General features: G+C 34.3%; 1 protein-coding gene across 1 annotated transcript; it reads right to left on the minus strand.

The window, feature by feature from the left end:
- Positions 1 to 284: 284 nt before the first annotated feature.
- LOC140803089 (non-specific lipid transfer protein GPI-anchored 14-like) lies at positions 285 to 2,273 on the minus strand. Its single transcript, XM_073158790.1, has 3 exons — positions 1,875 to 2,273; positions 1,654 to 1,746; positions 285 to 597 (listed from the first exon to the last, which is right to left on the minus strand). The coding sequence occupies exons 1-3, from the start codon at positions 2,209 to 2,211 to the stop codon at positions 455 to 457; spliced, it is 573 nt and encodes a 190-aa protein (XP_073014891.1). The 5' UTR covers positions 2,212 to 2,273; the 3' UTR covers positions 285 to 454.
- Positions 2,274 to 21,984: the final 19,711 nt, after the last annotated feature.

Below are 21,984 nucleotides of genomic sequence, written 5' to 3' on the forward strand. Positions count from 1 at the left end.
TCGAGCTTCGAATAACTCACAAACGATTTGGTTCGTTTATATCCCTATGCACACCTACCGTCCACACCTATATGAACACCGATTATGTGTCATTCACCTATTGGATGTGATGAAATATAGAAAAATTACGCATCCAATGGGTGAGTGACACATTATCGGTACTCATATTGTATGCACTGTAGGTGTGCAGTATATCAAAACTATATATATATATATATATACATATATATATATATATTATCATTATTATGAATAATGTACTTAGAAAATAAAATGACACTTAAAGGAAAACATACTCATGCAATTCATAAACAATATGATATCAAACAAATACAATATATAACTCTAATTAAGGACTATTTTATTCACCTAAAAAACCAAAAGTAGATAAATAAAGAAACAATATTTTAGTCTCCTCAATTAATTGAACATGTGGAAAACCAAAGATAATCAATTAGGCAAAATATAAAATAGAGACAGCCACCATAAGCAACATCACAGAAACCCTTTCAAACCCTAAAAATCTCTTTCTTCTTCCACCGTCACTCTTCTGATCAGAAGTTGTTGCTGTGGTACTTGAACTAGTGCTGCTAATACCTATAATCAAATCAGGACGAAATTAATAAATCAATACAGGTAATTCAAGTCACTGAATGAAAAATTAATTTAGTCGTGCTCTGAATATCCATGATTATGCTAAACAAAATAATAATTTTGATTAACTAATTAACTTATCATATGTTGGATTCTAGTAACTCGATCGTCCAAATTTTGTCTTTGATACACTAATTTCTAATTTTTTTTTACTACTTTATCAAATCGCTAATGTGGCACCAAATACTTCAGCAATTTACGATGACGTACACTTCAATATTTTATATACACAATATGACCAAATGGAATTTTAAAAAATAAAAAAACAAAATTACCTCGCAAAACCAAACTTTGAATATATATGAACTTTAACAAAAAATTAGTGGCCAAAAAACTTATTTTCTCATAATTTTTTTGTACCAATTTCAATAGAGGAATAAGCAGCAGGTGGGCAATTGGACTACGCAATACAAACGGTGATATATATATATATAAATATATATATATATGTATATACTCCCTCCTTCATCAAATCTTGCTTTTACTAGTATATCCCTATTAACTAAGTTTTGGAAAATATGAAACCTTTTTTTGAATGAATTAAATAAGGGTAAAATATGAAGTTTTTTTTGTGAACTTTGTTTTCCCAATTATTTCGTGTCAAAAACAAACAATCGAAGATAATATTATATAGTTTTGATATGCTGCACATCTACCGTCGTGCACACCTATGTGAGCACCGATGAGGTGACACTCATCTATTGGATGTGATGAAATATAGAAAAATTAAGCATCCAATGGGTGAGTAACACCTCATCGGTACTCACATAGATGTGCACGGTATGTATGGGTTTAATAGGGTTATAATTAGGATTACATTTTGCATGATAAATTACAAAAGCATCTTGAGTGTGCAACATATCAAAATATATATATATATATATATATATATATATATATATTTCATGGGGAACGGTTGTTTGTCTTAGAAGGCGCGCAGTATGGAGTACTGCAAATGTTCCCTCGTAATGCTTAGAGATGAGGCGAATGAATTCTTACCAGGTGCAGGAGAACTATTGGTTTTATTGGCAGCGTTTGCGAAATCATCAAACACCTTAGCATCTGGTGAGTTTGGCGGCAAATGTAGCAAACCTGCACCACAGATGAAACAATAACTAGTCAACCACACCTCCGAACAATCAAAGTTCCTGATCTAAAACATTGTTGTTTAAAAAAAGATTTCAGTGAAAAATTAAAGACGGGGAAAAGAGTTGACTCACGAGGGCAGTCGGAGGCGTTAGCGGGTGCTTGGCATTGAGAGGGCAAACTCAAGGCGAGTGTGGCATTAATCTTGAAGCCAAGACTTGGATCATCCTTATCCTTCACCAGCAAACAGATGCACTCGGGGCTGCTCTGTATCACTTGTTTCAGACCAGTGCAGCATTCCTTTTGAGGAGATTTCGCTTGCCCAGTAACATATGGAAGACATGTGGCAAGCCCCACAAGTTGGTTTGCGCATTTCTCCTTATCTTTGTCGATATCACTTGTTGCAAAACCAGCAAGGAATACCAAAACACATGCAAGTTTTAGGATAGATGACATGGTTTTAGACTCCATTTCTTAATAAAATATGAAAGAGCGAGGGACAAGTGAAGGAGAGAGCTGGAGGCTAGCGAGGATAGATTCATTCCTTATATGCTTGTCTTTTCCAAGTTTTTTAGATTAAAAATTATTGCAAAATAAGAGGGGGGTTGGGTGGGGGAAGTTGGAAATATTAATTATGTTAATATATGTGGTAGACCTACGCTGAGGGCTGGTCTATCTTGTACAATCTTCACTTTTCGTTTTCAAATTAATTACGAGTCTGTCTACGTATATATACAACTACTTAGAATTTATTAAACACGAAAATTGGAATTGTTACCAGTGATATTGGTGCAACTGGTAAATTGGGAATAACAGATTGGATGTAATCTTGGGCTAAAGTTGAGTCACAGATTAGGCTCTTTCTCCTTCGGTCAAAAATATGTTTCGGACACTGAACTCGTAGAAGCACTGCGGAGCATGAGAAATTCAAACTTTCATATGTTTATGAACTCGTCCCATAGACACAAAGAATGAAATGATATTGAAGATTTATGGGTTTTTTACTAACTAGTACGATGTTATTTTACGTAATTAATGATTAAATTTTCAAAGTACGTGTGTTTGGATAATTACTTAAAATTATTCGTATAATGTGATAAATATATTTTTGAAGTATTAAATATTATTATATAAAAAATATTTATACTATTTGAGAGGAAAACATTAATCTTCTGCCATCAAATTGAATCTTTTAACATTACATTTTATATCTTGGATGTACTAATAAAAAGGCTAAAAAAATATATTTAAAGACTTGTATATTATTTTCCTATGAATACTTTAAAGAGAAAATAAATATTTTTCAAAAAGTCAAAATTCTCGTCATTCATTAGATTAATAAATTTCGATTAAATTTTTTAATTACTTTTTAGAACATGTTAAAAAATTTACATTAAGGTTCTAATTAATATTTATAATAATAATGTCAATTTATGAACATTCAATGTACCAAAAATTTATGACGCATTTTCATTATAAAGTTGAAAAATATAATATTTTATTTTATATTTTAGATAGTATGTAGAACTAAATATATTAAAATGTAAAAAAATAAAAATATAATCGAAATTAAATAAAATGATGCATATTTTTAAATGTAGTTTATATTTATGAAGGACATCATATTCAAATTAATATTTAAAAAAAGAAATCGAAAAGATTTCAAGTTTAATTACATATTTATTTGTTATTTTTTTCAAATATTTAATGTGATCGGTGAATAGATTAATATTAATATTTTTGTAATAATATATGAATTCTTTTCGAGAACTACTATTTTTTATAAACGTTTCTTCTTTTATATATATATCGAATTGGATATACGTAGAAATATATAGATAGATAGAATTGGATATGATCTATTTGAGTGTATTCTAATGGTTCAGATCCTATCCCATCTGTCAAAGTTCATGGACATCTGATGCCGAACAAAAAATGGCACACGGATGTAAATACAATTTAAGAGATTTATCTTTATCTTAAATTATTGGATGACTTTATGTGTCATTAATGGCTTTTCTCAATTTCCAATATATGTTTCTTTTTGTTTGCACAAATTAGCAATGCATATATATATATATATATATATATATATATATATATATATATATATATATATATATATATATATATATATATATATATATATATATATGTTGTGAAAAAGTAAAAATTTATGGTAAAAAGTAAAAATCTCAAACTCTAAAAATTTACCAAACTACACACTTTATAATATTTTTCTCTCTACTCAATTGTGAATTACTTCACAAATGAGAGATCTATTTATAGAGTTTCTTTACACATAATCCAAAAAATAAAATTCATCATCACATACATCATCATACACTAATTTTCAATATTTACAACTCTTATTTTCAACATTCAAATATTCAATACACACATTTTAAATTATTTTTCAACACTCCCCCTTGTGATGATAATCATGATACGATGATGTCTTCATTACGTGTTTTTGTACTGCCTCGTTAAAAACCTTACTAAGAAAAACCCATTGGGATAAAAACCATAGTAAGGGAAAAAGAGTGCAGTCACGTAAACTCCCCCTCATGTTGACACGAACAATTCTTCACAAATTTCGTAGATTGCGCATCCCAATATTATATATATGCTTTCTGAATATTGACGTAAGAAGTGCCTTTGTGAAGAGATCTGATGAGTTTTCACTTGATTGAATGTGACGAACATCAATACATTTATTCTTCTCAAGCTCCTTGGTGAATGCGAAGAACTTAGGAGGAATATATTTAGTTCTGTCGCTTTTTATGTATCCTTCTTTTATTTGAGCAACACATGCAGCATTATCTTCATATAGTATCACAGGCTTCTCATCGAATGATAATCCGCATGAGATTTGGATATGTTGGGTCATTGATTTTAACCACACACATTCACGACTTGCTTCATGTAGTGCAATAATCTCGGCATGATTTGATGAAGTTGTTACGAGCGTTTGTTTCTGTGAACGCCAAGATATTGCAGTGCCTCCACGAGTAAATACATAAAGTTTGGAAACGTGCCTTGTGTGGATCAGATAAGTATCCAGCATCGGCAAAACCAATTATACTTGGATTAGCATCTTTTGAATACAAAAGTCCCAAGTCTGTCGTTCCTGGTAGATAACGGAATATATGTTTAATTCCGTTCCAGTGTCTCTTTGTTGGATATGTGCTAAATCTTGCCAACAAATTCATGGCAAAAGATATATCAGGCCTTGTACAATTTGTAAGGTACATAAGGGCACCGATGGCACTTAGATATGGTACTTCTGGACCAAGAATATCTTCATCATCTTCACATGGACGGAATGGATCCTTTTCTATGTTTAATGATCTAATAACCATTGGAGTACTTAAAGGATTTGATTTATCCATATTAAAACGTTTAAGGATCTTTTCTGTATAATTTGTCTGGTGAACAAACATTCCGCATTCTTTTTGTTCAATTTGTAAACCCAGACAATACTTGATTTTTCCAAGATCCTTCATTTCAAATTCTTCCTTCAAGTATGACACAACTTCTTGAATTTCCTTTTTCGTTCCAATGATGTTTAAATCATCAACATATACAGCAATAATTACGCATCCGGATGTTGTTTTCTTAATGAAAACACAAGGGCATATTGAATTATTTACAATCCCTTTTTCATCAAGTGATCACTTAGTCGATTATACCACATTCGACCTGATTGCTTTAACCCATATAACGATCTTTGTAATTTAGCAGAATAACATTCTCTGGGTTTTGAACTTTGTGCTTCAGGCATCTTAAATCCTTCAGGGATTTTCATATATATATATATTACTATCAAGTGATCCATATAAGTAAGCTGTAACAACATCCATAAGACGCATTTCTAAATTTTCAGATACCGCCAAGCTAATCAAATACCGAAACGTAATTGCATCCATCACGGGAGAATATGTTTCTTCATAATCTATTCCAGGTCTTTGAGAAAAACCTTGTGCAACAAGTCGAGCTTTATATCTTACTAATTCATTTTTCTCATTTCGCTTTCGAATAAAAACCCATTTGTATCCAACAGGTTTTACACCTTCATGTGTAAGGATTATAGGTTCAAAAACATTACGTTTATTTAGCGAATCCAATTCAACCTGGATGGCTTCTTTCCTTTTTATCCAATCCTGCCGATTTTTACATTCACCAAAAGATTTTGGTTCATGATCTTCATTATCATTTATGATGTCGATTGCCACATTATAAGAAAATATATCATCAATTTCTTCTATATCTTTTCGGTTCCATATTTTTCCATTATTAATGTAATTGATAGAGATTTCATGATTCTCGTCAGTTTGTGGTTCTGACAGAACATTTTCATCATCATGTGTTTCTTCAGGAACACCATTCTCTATTTTGTGATCATCATGTGTTTCTTCAGGAACATCATTCTCTATTTTGCGATCATCGTGTTTCTCAATGAATTTTCTTTTTCGAGGATTTTTATCCTTGGAACCGACTGGCCTTCCACGCTTCAGGCGTTTTACGACATCATGACTTTGTTCAATTTGTTTCTTTGGAATTACAATTCGAGCAGGAGCATTTACAGCATGTATATATGATTTAGTTACCCCTTTTGCATCTGTAAATGCATCTGGTATTTGATTTGCTATTCTTTGCAAGTGCACAATTTGATGTACATCTTTTTCACATTGTTGTGTTCTTGGATCCATATGTAACAATGATGATACATACCATGTAATTTCCTTTTCGGTATGTTTCTGTTCTCCCCCTAACATTGGGAAGATTTCCTCATTAAAATGACAATCCGCAAAACGTGCTGTGAACACGTCGCCTGTTTGAGGTTCAAGATATCGAATGATTGATGGACTATCATAACCGATATAAATTCCAACCTTTCTTTGAGGTCCCATTTTCTTTCGTTGTGGTGGTGCAATAGGCACATACACCATACATCCAAAAATTCTCAGATGAGAAATGTCTGGTTCTTTACCAAATGCAAGCTGTAATGGGGAGTATTTATGATATGCACTTGGTCTGATGCGAATTAATGAAGCAGCATGTAAAATTGCATGTCCCCATATAGAAATAGGGAGCTTTGTTTTCATAATCATTGGTCTATCAATCATTTGCAGACGTTTAATCAATGATTCAGCCAATCCATTCTGTGTATGTACATGAGCAACATGATGCTCAACAATGATTCCCATAGACATACAATAATCATTGAAAGTCTGGGAAGTAAATTCACCAGCATTATCAAGTCTAATTTTCTTGATTGTATAATCGGGAAACTGATTCCTCAATTTTATTATTTGAGCAAGTAATCTTGCAAATGCAACATTTCGAGTTGACAATAAACATACATGTGACCATCTGCTGGAGGCATCAATCAATACCATAAAGTATCTGAATGGTCCACATGGTAGATGGATTGGTTCACAAATATCACCCTGAATACGTTCAAGAAACATTGGTGATTCAGTTTGGATTTTGACTGGTGATGGTCTTATAATAAGTTTTCCAAGAGAACATGCTTTACATTGAAACTTATTATTCTGAAAGATCTTCTGGTCTTTCAGTGGATGACCATGTGTATTTTCTATAATTCTTCGCATCATTGTTGAACCAGGATGTCCCAATCGATCATGCCAATTGGTTAATATCGAAGAATTATCAACTACCATGTTTGATTCAATGTGACTTATATGTGTATAATGCAATCCATTAGGGAGCATTGGTAGTTTTTCAATCACATATTTCTTTCCTGATTTATATGTGATAAGACACATATATTTCTCATTCCCTTCATTCATTGTTTGAGTATCATACCCATGGAAATATATATCATAAAAACTCAACAAATTTCTTTTCGATTGTGGTGAATATAAAGCATCATTGATCAAAAATTTTGTACCATTAGGTAACAAAAATTGTGCTTTACCACATCCTTTAATCAAGTTTACAGGACTTGATATTCTATTCACCGTTGTTTTTGTTGGTTTTAGTTCCAAGAAATATCTTTTATCTCGGAGGATAGTGTGCGTTGTACCACTATCGGGTATGCAAACTTCAGCTTTGCTCATAGCATTTTCCATATTTGAACTTCAAAAAAATATGCAATGAAATAAATTACTGGCAATATATATTTAAATATAACACATATCATAATTATACAATAAAACATTATTCTATGAATACATGAAAAATAAATTATTGTACATTTATATTCTACCATTATATTGTTCATTTTCAGAAAAATCATTGAGAAAATCTGCAGCATCAAAATTGTTCATTTCTATCCCACCAACATGTTGATCATTTCCAGAGAAATCATTCATAAAATCACCAGCATCAAGATGAGTTGAATCACTCAAACGGTCACTGCGTTCAATGAAGTTGGTCTCCTTTTCTTTCCCCTTTAATGATTCTTTATAAAGTTTACAAAGGTGCTCAGGGGCTCGACAAACTTTGGACCAATGTCCTGGAGTACCACATCTGAAACAAGAACTTTCATATCTTTTTGAGTGATTCTCATTAGCACTTGTATTCTCATGATGCCTTTTCAGTTGATGGTTTGGGACTCTCTTTTGAGATGAGTTATAAAAATAACTATCTCTATTGTTTTCAAAACCACGGCCTCGACCACGACCACGGCCAATTCCACGTCCACGTCTACGACCACGACCTCGACCTCGACCTCGACCAAAATCTTGTCTTTGAATTTGATTTTGGTTCCGAGGTTTAAATTCATTTTTACTTACAGCATTTACTTCTGGAAATGCTGTTGATCCAGTGGGTCGGGACTGATGATTTCTCATTAATAGCTCGTTGTTTTTTTCCGCCACAAGAAGACATGCGATGAGCTCAGAATATCTCGCAAATCCACGTACTCTATATTGTTGTTGTAGAGTAATATTTGATGCATGAAACGTGGAAAATGTTTTTTCAAGCATCTCAGATTCTGTGACCTCATGTCCACAAAATTTTAGCTGCGAGATTATTCGATACATCGCTGAATTATAATCACTGACTTTCTTAAAATCTTGGAATCTTAACATAATCCATTCATCACGGGCGGTCGGAAGTATAACTTCCCTTATATGTTCAAATCTTTCTTTCAATCCTTTCCACAAAGCCATGGGATTTTTTTCAGTCAGATATTCACATTTTAATCCTTCGTCGAGATGTCGACGTAAAAATATCATGGCTCTTGCCTTTTCTTGTGATGTACATATGCCATTTTCTTTAATAGTCTCGATTAGACCCAATGAATCAAGATGCATTTCTACATCGAGAGTCCATGGCATATAATTCTTTCCCGTGATGTCGAGCGTAACAAATTCGAGCTTTGTTAAATTTGACATGGTGGTACTAAAAAAAATTACGATGCATTTTATTAGTTAATAAATATTGCAATACAAAGTAACGGATAAATAACAAGTACAAGCATTTGTAAAAATAAAGAAAACGCACGAGGATGATATTCTCCGATAAATACAAGACTCGTGAGTATGATAACCAAAATAATTAAAAATAACTTTGAGAAAGCCATCTTCTTTTTTCTTCGAAAAATTTGATGAAGAATAATTTTTAGAGAAGAAGAGAAAGTTGTAGTGATTGAATGTGTTTGTGAGATCATATCTATAGGGCAAAAACTAGCCGTTTTTTACCATTTATGACCGTCGGTGTACAAAAAAAATAAATGTATGTATTTGTATAATTTTATGGTAATAATATGATGTATATAATATTAGACATGTTTAAATAATTATGTATACCATATCATAATATTATAATGAGTGTCATAATTTATTTTGTTTAAAAACCTTATAGGCTTTTATACTTGTCGTATCCCTTACCGGCAGTGTGAGATGTCGTCTTAACATCCTCCCAGGATTTATAACAAGTTTATGAAAAATTTATTTTTATTATTTCTAATAATAACATTATATTGTATATTAAATAAATACACAATAAATAAATAACAGTAAAATAAATATTATTACTTTTGTTACCTTTTTCTTCTGTTTGGAGCTTGGAAAAGTTTGTAGGACTTTTAGAGCTTCGTGCTGATAACGTGTTGTAAAAAAGTAAAAATTTATGGTAAAAAGTAAAAATCTCAAACTCTCAAAATTTACCAAACTACACACTTTATAATATTTTTCTCTCTACTCAATTGTGATTTTCTTCACAAATGAGAGATCTATTTATAGAGTTTCTTTACACATAATCCAAAAAATAAAATTCATCATCACCTACATCATCACACACTAATTTTCAATATTTACAACTCTTATTTTCAACATTCAAATATTCAATACACACATTTTAAATTATTTTTCAACAATATATATATATATATATATATATATATATATATATATATATATATATATATATATATTGTGAGAGATATTTGGGAGAGATCGACGTGGATTTGTGGAAATTTCAAATAACGGTAAGGTTTTATGTTTTCCAACTCATTCTTACAGCCCCTGTGCTTTCTGGATTTTGCAATTTAGTCCCTGAAATTTTCGGCAATTTTCACTAAGTCCTTAAATTTTTTGTTATCGCAATTTAACCCTTGAAATTCTTAAATTATATCAATTCAACCCTTAAGTCCACCTAATTTGAACATGGAACCTAGTTTATTCTAAGTTCTCGATCCCAATAGTAATTCCATCAATCAAATTAACATTCCAAGCAATCGAGGAAATATTAAAAAATTTTACGCAAAAATATTACCAGTGATCAGTGTCGAGTCTGGCTTTGCCTCCGTCTCCTCGGCATGCATAACATAGGCCCTGCCAGTAGTAGGGCCCTAGTTCCTCAGGCAGTCTGCATATTTGTGGCCCTCCTCCTTGCAAATAAAGCACTTAAATGTCCCCCCATATGCACTTACCGTAATGGAACCGGTTTCATTGCTTACAGGGCTGCCTCTCTTCCTACTTGGGAGCACCCGGTGCTTGCGGTGGCTTCTTTTGTCCTGGTTTCCTGAACTGTCCTTAGGGCTTCTGTTGCCCCTGATTCTTGGGTCGCCCTGTAAACTGCTTATTCTGGGGCTGTGAACTTGATAGGATCGGTTGAAAAGATGAAATGTGTTTAGAAGGGGGGTTGAATAAATACACAAGGTTTTTGTAATCTTTTCGAATGAAGTGTCAGTTCTGTGACAAACTGATACTATGAATCTTGTCAGTCGATAACAATTAGTTTGACTGAATACAGTTGCGGAAATAAACTGACTGAAAGATAGAATAAATAACTGAAAGAAAAACACGAAGATTTATGGATGTTCGGAGATTGAATAACTCTTACGTCACTCCTTCTATCACAAGGATATGATATGCGCTAAAAGACTTTGATCAATACAAAAACTTGTACATACCCACTTCAGTTTGAACTTAACACTGTCAAAACTTAAGCTCTTAGTTTACTAACTTTCTCACAGTTCTCAACTGGACTTAGCACAACTGATATAGTTAAGATCAAATAAATAATACAATGATTTGTGCTAGTAAGCTTAAAAGGTAGCCTCAAATGCTACAGATAAATCGAATAAGAGTGAGCTTTTGATTCTTGAGTGAGAGCTATAATTTTAGCAGGGTAACGACAAGCTTGAGAATAGATAGATCACTTAGTTGTTCAATAGTTGTTTCTCAAATGCTTTCCTCACCTATTTATAGGCTTCTCTTCAACGTTAACATTAAATAATATTTGAATCTTTATATCCGTTGATTGCCATGTCAATATTCTTCTGACATTCATACACTGTAAACTCTGAAATGCGGCGTTCCACTACAAGTGGCAGTCTGCTTTGTACTGTTGTCGTTTGAATGTACTTTTCAACTGATGACGTGTACAGGCGAGTGATCAGCTGATATGAAGATGCTGGTGAGCTCTCAACTGAATATATCAATTGAATGTCATCTGTTAGCTCTATCAACCGATTTTCAGGAGTCGGTTTCTGTTCAACTGTTTGATATAGAATTTCTGGTTCAAGTGTTTGAAGGATATTTTTATTGGTATGATTTTCTTCTTCACTTTCATCCTCCAAACTGATCTCTGTAAATCGATCAACTAGCTCAACTGGATCAGTTAGTACAGTTTCATAAAAGACAACATCGATAGATTCTTCAACATTTAAAGAATTTTTATTGAAAACTCTATATGCTTTGCTAACTGAAGAATATCCAAGAAATATTCCCTCTGCAAATTTAGCAACAAAGGCTTTTAAATTGTTTTTACCATTATAAAGAATAAAGCATCTGCAGCCAAATATCTTGAAATAAGAAACCACACCTTTTCTTCCATGTCAGATCTCATATGGTGTTTTCACATGATTCTTATTAATAATTGATCTGTTCTGAGTATAACACAGTGTTTACTGTTTCAGCCCAAAATATTTGAGAAATACCAGAATCAGCAAACATTGTTCTAGCAGCTTATTTAAGGGTCTGATTTCTTCTCTCAGCTACACCATTTTGCTGAGGTGTTCTAGCTGTTGAGATCTCATGCTTGATTCTAGTGTTTTCTAAAAAAATTGAAGGATTTTGATTGCTGAATTCAGTCCCTATGTCAGATCTTATTCGATCAATCCCAACCGTTTTTTAATTTAAAAGTCTTTTGAAGAGCTTAATCAGTTGTGCAGCAGTTTGGTCTTTTGATTTGAGAAAAATTACCCAAGTAAATCTTGAAAATCATCAACAACTACTAGGGTGTATTTCATTCTCCCTAAAGTCATGGCTGATAGTAGACCAAAAAGATCCACGTGCAACAGTTCTAAGCATCGGGAAGATGATTTATAACCTCGGTTTTTGAATGAAGATCTTACTTGTTTTCCAAACTGACATGCTGAACAAATTTTGTCTTTTGAAAAATCTATATTGGGCAAACCAGTTACAAGATCATGGTTACTCAGATAGACAATAGATTTACAGTTTAAGTGGTTCAATCTCTTATGCCATAACCAGTGTTTGGAAGATTTGGAAGCAATAAAACAAAATGATGCATAAGGTTGTTCAGTCCAACTGACTTTGTAAGTATTACCACAATGATTTTCTGTTAGGATGACCTCATCAGTTGAATCTCTAACTGAACATGTGTGTCTGTCATACTGAACTGAGAAGTTATGGTCGCATAACTGACTGATGCTTATCAAGTTATACTTCAAATTCTCCACTAGCAAGACATCTTAATTGTAAAGTTACCATGGATAAGCTTACCTTTACCCACACTTTTACCTTTGGAATTGTCTCCAAAAATGATGTTTGGTCCAGTATATTTGATCAATTGAGATAGCAAACTTCCATCTCCTGTCATATGTCATGAACAACCACTGTCTAGATACCAAGTTGATTCTTTGCTTGTACCTGTTACCTGCAATCACACACAATATATAATTTTGGTACCCATATTCATTTGGGTCCTAAAATGATTAGTCCTTTAGAAACCTAGACTTGAATCAGTCTACTGATTTCCCAATCACTGTGTTCCAAATGGTTTTTCTCGATTTTTTGGAAAAATATGTGTGATGTGAGGATGAAACAGTATGATTTGTATCCTTTTTCAACTAGATATTTTTTTGATATCGTACTGAACTGGCTTACAATTGTAGTAATTGTAATAGTAATTCCTTGAGTACTGATTGTTGTGACTGGACCGTTTAGGCGACCAGATTCTTGTATCAGTTAGACTCTCCGAGCTATATCCAATAACATACCGTTTGACTTTGTTCTTACTTTCAGTCAATGGAACAGCTGGTATACTAGGTTCTGAAAATTCATTTACCATGGTTGATTTTACAAAAGTAATGTACTTTCCTTTGTTTTTATTCAACTTTAGTTGAGCATTACTTGCAGAATTTTCATCAAAACTGTTAAAACCTAAACCAGTTTTATCATCAACTGATTTTTGAGAATTATGCATTTCAGTCAATGCAACTGAAGACTTGTTCCAAGCTTGAATCAGTTCAGTATGTTTTGAAATCTCTGTTTTTAACTGACATATCAAATCTTGATTTCCAATCATTTCAGCTTTTTGTTGTGCAATCTCCCTTTCCAGATTCAAAAGTTCAACTGACTCATCAGTTTCTATCTTGTTGTCATTGGGATCAGTTTGCTCAGTTCTGGCCTTCTGAAATGATCGAGCAAGTTTGTGATACTCATTTACCATGTCATGCAAGGTGGTAATGAGTTTCTCACAAGTGAAATCAGTAGAGTTGAAGTCAAATACATGTTCACTTGCTGACTCCAGTTCAGCATCATATGCCATTAAGCACTTGACTTCCTCTTCATCATCACTTGAACTGCTTGGGCTTTCTGGTTCTGACTCATCATTGTCAGTTTCAGCCAACTTAGATTTGCTTTCTTCAGCCAAAAGCACTTCATGCTTCTTCTTGAATGATTTCTTGTCATCCTTGATCCTTCTTTTGTGCTCAAAGGGCTTCTTTCTCTTATCAGTTGATACTCAACTGTCCTTCTTTGGTTTAGGACAGTCTGCTACGAAATGACCAGATTTGCCACAGTTGTAGCAAACATAGGATTCTTCTTTGGATTGGTTCTTCTGATATAGCTTCTGGAAGTTTCCTTGATTCCTCCTCATGAACCTCCCAAATTTCTTGACAAACAATGACATAGCATCATTGCTCAGCAGATTGGTCAGCTGAACCAGTTGGTTCCAATTTGACAGCAGTTAAAGCAGTTGTGGCAGTTGGTGCAGAAGGCTCTCCTTCTCTGGTTTGTAGTTCAAAATCGTAAGCCTTTAGATCAGCAAACAAGTCATGATGTTCGATCTTATTAAGATCCTTTGACTCTCTCATTGCCATGGTCTTGACATCCCACTCTTTTGGAAGACCTATGATCACTTTCAGTGCCACTTCTTTGTTTGAATACACATTTCCAAGTGCATTCAGTTAATTGACAATACCACTGATCCTTTCATCATAATCATGAATGAATTCACCAGCTTTCATATTGATGTTGTCAAATTTTGAACAACAACTGATAGCTTGTTCTCTTTTGTTTGCCCGTTTCCTTCACACAGATGGATCAGTTTTTCCCATATTTCTTTGCTAATTTTTCACATCTTGATTTTGCTGAAAGTGACTTTATCCAGCGTTTTGTATAAGATATCCTTAGCCACATTATCTAGATTGGCTTTCCTTTTGTCCTCAGTTGTCCATTCATCTCTGGGCTTTTCTATGCGATGAGGTGCCTCGTCAGTAATGGCAACTGTAGTGTTTGCTTTTAGAATCTTCATGGGACCATCAGTGATGACATACCACATGTTGTCATCTTGTCCAGCTAAATGAGCCTGCATTCTGATTTTCTAGTCGTCAAAATCTTCTCTGGAAAACATCGGTATTTTGTTTAATGAAGACACGTTTGTCAGTTTGTAAATAAGAATATTCTGAGACAAGATTCAACTTCTCTGATACCAATTGTTGGGTGCAATAATTGTGTCTGCTTGGTAGAGCGATCGAACCGTGGTTCTTGAGCTGCTGTGCGGTTTAAAATATTTGAGTTGCACTATTACCACCAGCTATAGCTTTTGGTAAAGCGGCAAGCGCTCGGTCCTACAATTGATATCAGAGCCAAGGTCACGGGTTCGATTCCCATTGATTGCAAGGGGTGCAATTATTGGGAGGGAGATTGTTGGGTGCAATAATTGTCCATGCTTGGCAGAGCCATCGAACTGTGGTGCTTGAGCTGCTGTGCGCTTGAAAAAAGATTTGAGTTGCACCATTACTACTAGCTATAGCTTTTGGTAAAGTGTCAAGCACTCGGTCCTACAGAACTCTGATGGGCCTGATGCCTCTTCATCTGCATCTCCACATCTATATACCTCAGGGCCTGCTATGCTTGAAAAGCACAAGCAGTGGCACCATCGTAAGTAGCCGGCCTCATCAACAAGACATACCGACGAATGATAGGTCTGAGGCCATCCATGAAGTGCCTCAGTTTCTCTGCCAGATCTCTCGCAATAAGGGGCACAAAGTGAGCCCCGATCAAACCTCCTGATAAACTCAGCAACAGTCAAGTCCCCATGTCGGAGACTCATGAACTCTAAGTGAGAATAGTCATATCCACTCCATGTACTGCTCCCTCCCACCATAGAGATGCATTATCTCTCAGTATATACGTATCAAATATGACCCGGTCACCATCTCTAATGTCCAATTACTGAAAGTGCAACTCCAGCGAACGAATCAATACCCTCTGCCAAAAATGGGTCGGTGGTGCCTCCAAACTATTTCAGATTGAGCCTCCTAAACTGCTCACAAACATCGGCCTGTGGTCTAGTAGCTTGCTCCATCAATCGTGCAATACCCTCCAGAACTCGGGTAGCGGGATCCCCTGGCGGTGGTGGTTGAAAGCCTCTGTTACCTCTAGGATTACCAACCTGCCTGTATGCTCGGAGCTCGTCTGGAGGCATATCTAAATACAGTCCAATTCCAAACCTAACCAACATGAAGCTCAATCTAGTTTTTAAACCATTTAATCTCCAAAACATATAAACTGGTAAACACGTACTGTAAAACATATATCATGTAAACATGCAGTAGATAACATTAAACTATTTAAAACATGTAAACTTACAAACTTGATACTTGTCGAATGAGCTTCTTAAGCTGGCGGTGGCACAACCTTTTACAAGAACCCTTGCTCTGATACCAATTGTGACGTCTACTAATAAAATACTACAAATTTTTTTAAAAAAATAAATGAAGCTATGACCGAAACCATCCATACGCATAAATCCATGAAACTTTCGACACGCATTATAAACTACCATCCAACAACTCAATAAAATAACTGCAGTTATCAAATCTTAAAAATGCAACCCAATCTCCTAGTCTAACGTTTTAAAAGAACTCAACATCTATTAATAATATCAACATATAAAGAGATAAGAAAACATTTAACACATTGTTTACACCCATGACTCATGATCATAATATGCAGAAGACTGCAAGGTCCTCGGGTAATCATGTGCACTCACAACCCCGTCTACTCAGTCTTCAGCGCCTCCAGTCTCTACATCCTCATGATCACCTGCATCCATCAGACCTAGTGAGTCTAAAGACTATACACACCTGAACCGTTATAACAAATACATATCATGCAACAGTGGAAACACTGTAACTAAAATAAATTTCACGATCTTTAAAAGCGTGAACCTAAACATAACATAACATAAACATATTCAAATAATGTCTCATCATATCATCATATATGTGTTCATTTTCCTTTACTGAGTTCAGATCATTAGTTGTGACTATCGTATCAGCTCTATGTCGATCGATCCATCTACGTATAACTGCAGTACCCGGCGGCAGGGACATCAGCGACAACTTTACCCATCCACTGAGCCTTGGTCTTACATGTTCGTGTTTGTATTAGTCACAACCAACTCAACTCCTTCAAAAACATGTCATCGTATTCATCACTTGTAAAATCCATGCATATACATGCATTTTCTTAAAAAAAAGCATACAACGTATTTATCAGCATTTTCTTAAAAAAAAGCATACAACGTATTTATCAGCATTTTCATAAAAAATCAAATTCATAATTAACATATACATTTTAAACATGAATTTTCAGATATCAGGACACTGCTAGGACCGCTAACTCGACCCGGGTACAAAATGAACATTTTGCCCCTGAAAACCCTAATCGATCATTTTATCCATGGACCCTAAAATTTCGACCAGAATCCATCAAAACTTATCAAAACACCTTATAACATACTTATAACCATTTCTTATGTAAACTCGAACCCAAGAAATAAATTTTTAATTCGTTTTAAAACTGGGATCAGGGTTCGGTCCCAGTTTCAATCTGAATTAACCCGAAACTCAATCAAACTTTAACCATGACTTAACCACACATGAACAGCCGTTAAATCACATAATTCAGACCACCTAATACCCTTGAAAGCCCTCAACCAGCTGCTGGAATTTTCTCTACGCAAGAAGATCCAAACCTTAGCGCACCTAGCTCCCGATTTCTTGACCCTAGACAAAATTCGCTTGGACTTGCCCCTAGCCGTCTATCCTGGGACCAAGACCAAACCATGAGCCCCATATATTTGCATGCATTCATGTTATGACGTTCGAATTTTTAGACCATACAGACACCATCAATCTTTTCGGTTATATTAGAATTTACATCATCAATTTTGGATGATAACTGAAAATTGTTCGTTGAATTATTCCACCAAGATGAGATGCAGTGGCAGCCTGTGCTTTCCTGATGTTTTCTAGCTGCATAAACATGTCAAGCACATATTTGTATAGTGTAGATACATCTTTAAGAATCTTGTCCTTGAAGTTATCCACATAATCAAAAGTGTTTAGTTGATCTCTCTTCAGAATTTTCAAACTAGAAGTATTGTAGGTCAAACTGGCATTGATATGATTCAAGGTTCTATATTATACATAATCAAATTCAGGAGACACTGGCATGTTCTTGGGAATTTTCTTCTATCTAATCGGTGGAGGAGTAATGGATAGTGTAAGATTTGGAGCCCGGCTTGTGGAAGAGCCTGCTTGTTCAGTCATTAATAATTCTGGCTCAGCCATCTTCACTTTCTCTACTTCAGCAATTTTCGACAGAGAGACTGTTGTTTCAAGCATCACAATCTCTTGTATTGCCTCAACGGTCTTAGGCAATACAACAAAGTATGCTTCTATTACTTCTTCATCCTCAGATATGATCATTTCTTCTTCTATAATAGAAGAGCTTTGTGTAATCTCTGGCACTTCTAATTGTTCAATCATATGAGAGAATGGCAGAAGATTGCTCATGAACATATCATCATTCTCATGTGGTTTTGAAATGGACTGCACATCTTCATCAACATTTGCAAGAGAAATCATTCTGAGTGGAGGAAATGGCATAGCTTTTGGTTAGGGAGGAGAGACCATCACTTGATAGATGGCAATGCTTGTTGAGCTTGTTCTGAAGATAATGAATGAACTTGTGGGTTTGAATGCTCTGCTATAGTTTCAGTTTGGCTTGAGACAGACTATTGAGGAGTCTCAGTAGCCTTAACCTTCTTGCTATCACTTGTCAATACTAGCTCATTCTCATCTTCCCATAATTTTACTTTGATCTGGAGAGATATAAAATCCATATCTAATTGATTGATGACTGCAAGTTCATCAAAGGCATTTGTGCACATAGGATTTTAATTCTATCTTCTTTTAGCACAGATTGTTGTCAGCTTCTTTATCATGATCAGATCTACCAAGTACTCTCTTCTTTCAATAGCTTCTGACATGACTTGAGTCTTGGTAAACTTCAGAACACTTTTATCCAATCCAAATTCACTGTCTAAGGCATTCTCTTCTTTGAGCTTGTTCAAATGGTTGAATATTCTAATCTCGACCCAGTCATCAAAGAACTGAATTTCTTCACCAGTTTATTCATTAACATCATACATTAGTAGGTCAATCTGAGTCTAAACCGTAGAAAATAGTCCAACTTTTAGTTCATAGGTCATCAATTCTTTCCATTTCGCTGATGTTGTTGAAAACTTTGAATAAAGTCCTGACCTAGTGGATTAAATTGGATCATTAATACTAATCCCTTTCGGTCGAGGAGCTGGAGGAGGAACTAGGAAATTGATAACTCTTGGAGGAGCATAGATATAGAAATTTTGACTTTGTAAGCAATAGATTTGTTAATAGCCTTCTTACCATTTGTCTTGGTGGCAATTGTGACAACTTGTTCTCCCTACACTTGAGAAATTGGGGTAATTGCAAGTGGCTTTGGAAACCATAAGAGTCCTTGGATTCTTTGAAGGAGGAGAAGGACTAGCAACTTTGGAGTCACTTGATTGCATCACATGTTTCTTTTTGGGCTTGGAAACCTGTGCTTGGGAGATATTGAGAGCATGCCATTTGGGTATTAGTACAATTACATTCTACGTATTTAGAGTCTTGAATTTGTGCAGATTGACTGGTTCATTTAAAGGTACACTGGTATCTTCGAACAATCGGCTTAATGGAATGGCAAATTTCTCTGATTGCCTCTAAAAATAAGTCATATATTTGAGTATCATGAACACCACTAATGACTGATTAATCTTCATTCTAGAAGAAGCGGCGGCCATCACAATAAATTTCTCAGTATTAAATGCATCAAAAGATCATGCCTTGGACAAAAGAGGTTTTGGTACCATATTAGTATCGAGTTGGAACAACATCTTCAAATTTATTTTCTTTCGAAACGTCTTGGTAGGCTCGTTGGAGCCAGAGAACCTAATCTTCATTTCCTCTAGATTAGAATGAAGAATAGTAAAGAATTTAACTCCTCAGTGTGAAATGAAACAACATAGAAAAATAAGCTTCATCGATCAACATGGCCTGCTTTTCGACTTCCATCACTATCTTCCCTTTAGCAGAAACAGATCCTACTCAATAGAACACCTTTAGTTCTGGAACATAGATGCTCAGATATGAGCTCAAGAAAGCCTTGAGTCCAAATGACTCAACGAGCTTCAAAGCAGAGGAAATGGCTGCATCTTCCATAGAGCAAATCGACTCAAAATCGATGTCAAGAACATTAGCGCTTTAAGAAGGATTGTCATTTATGCGGATGAAATTCTTGAAAGAAAAGACTAAGAGTACTTTGAATGCAAAGAGGATAAATGCGGTGAAATAAAAAGAATAAGAATGACTTATATTTAGTGTGCAACCTCACTCAGACATTTAGGACACATGTCACACTGTCGATTAGAATTTTTTATTTAAAAAAATCATAAATTGTACAAACCAATCAGCTATTTAATTGGAATAAATTTAAAAGTTAAAAACAATTTTGAAAAATTCAAACTTAATAAAGAATTTAAATGGCTGGTTGCACTTAATGACTATTTACGAAAATAAATGAGTCCAAAAATCCATTACTACGTGATGATATCAATCAGGCTAGGAGTACTGATGAATCAGTGAAACTCGAAGTCCAACTGACAATTTTTTAATCATTGAGGCTCTGAATCAATTACCTATAACGCATGCATTCTTAAGAAAAATCAATAAGACCAAAAATATATATAAAATAAGAAAACTTATAATCGGCAAATGGTTTCATGAAAATGTCGGCTGCATGTTGCTCTGTTTAAACATACTCCAATGTGACGTTCATTTTCAACATATGTTATCGAATAAAATGGTTTCGAATGTCGATAAACTTAGTCCGAGAATGCAAGACTGGATTATATTTTATTGTGATTGCACTTGTGTCACAAAAAATTGGCGACTCTGTTGCATCGATATCATAATATTTTAATTGTTTTTGAATCCATAGAACTTTGGCACAACAAATTCTAGTGGCCAGGTTTTCAACTTTGGCAGTTGATGCAGTAATTGATGCCTGTTTTTGCTAAAGCAGGAGATCAGTCGGTGTTCGAGAAAATGACAAGTTCCACTAGTACTTTTTCTGTCAAGTTTGCATCCCGCAAAATCTGCATCTGAATATCCCAATAAATTTAAATATGAGTCCTTAGGATACTAAATACCTATATTCTAATTTCCTTACAAATATTTTTAAGTTCTTTTAGTAGATAAGATATGTGATTGCTCAGGATCAGATTAAAAACAATAACATATGCATACTACGAATATAATATCAGGTCGATTGATAGTTAGTTAATAAAGAACATATTAAACCTCGATGCTTTGTTACCTCAACTAATATTTTCCCTTCATCTTATCGAGTTTAACTGATGAACTCATGGGGGTTGCTAAGACCGAGCAAGTTTTCATTTTGAAACGTTTCAAAAACTCTTTAGTGTATTTGACTTGGTTTATAAAAATCTCCGAGTTTAAATGCTTAACTTGTAAGCCCAGAAATAACTTCATTTCGTATCAACTTGGCAAACTTCTCGCATAATTTTTGGTTAGTTGAACCAAATTAATATCATCAATGTGAATTTGGACTAACAGAGTATGATCATTCTTAAAAATTTAAATAAAGTTTTATCTCCAGAAACAATATTATAAAGTCGTGATCAAATAAAAATTGTGATATAGTATCATATCAGACTCTTGGTGCTTGTTTTAATCCACACAAGGCTTCATTAAATAAAAAAAAATATTAGGAAATGTGTGATTAACAAAACCTGGAGGTAGATTCACATAAATCTCTTTACCTCCATCTGAAATACTTTGAAATTTTTGTTAGCGGCATAAAAAAATTATTTTGATATCCTCCAGGTTAGCTACTGGTGCAA

This window comes from Primulina eburnea, chromosome 10 (genome assembly GCF_022965805.1).
Source record: "Primulina eburnea isolate SZY01 chromosome 10, ASM2296580v1, whole genome shotgun sequence".
Classification (NCBI taxonomy): Eukaryota; Viridiplantae; Streptophyta; class Magnoliopsida; order Lamiales; family Gesneriaceae; genus Primulina; species Primulina eburnea.

What these genes read in the sequence shown, in the direction of transcription:
- LOC140803089 (XM_073158790.1), bottom strand. Translation starts at nt 2,211, where the DNA reads ATGGAGTCTAAAACCATGTCATCTATCCTAAAACTTGCATGTGTTTTG. An exon ending in TAACGCCTCCGACTGCCCTC is followed by an intron (nt 1,747 to 1,874) that starts GTGAGTCAACTC and finishes TCTGTGGTGCAG; the next exon opens with GTTTGCTACATTTGCCGCCA. An exon ending in CAATAGTTCTCCTGCACCTG is followed by an intron (nt 598 to 1,653) that starts GTAAGAATTCAT and finishes ATTTGATTATAG; the next exon opens with GTATTAGCAGCACTAGTTCA.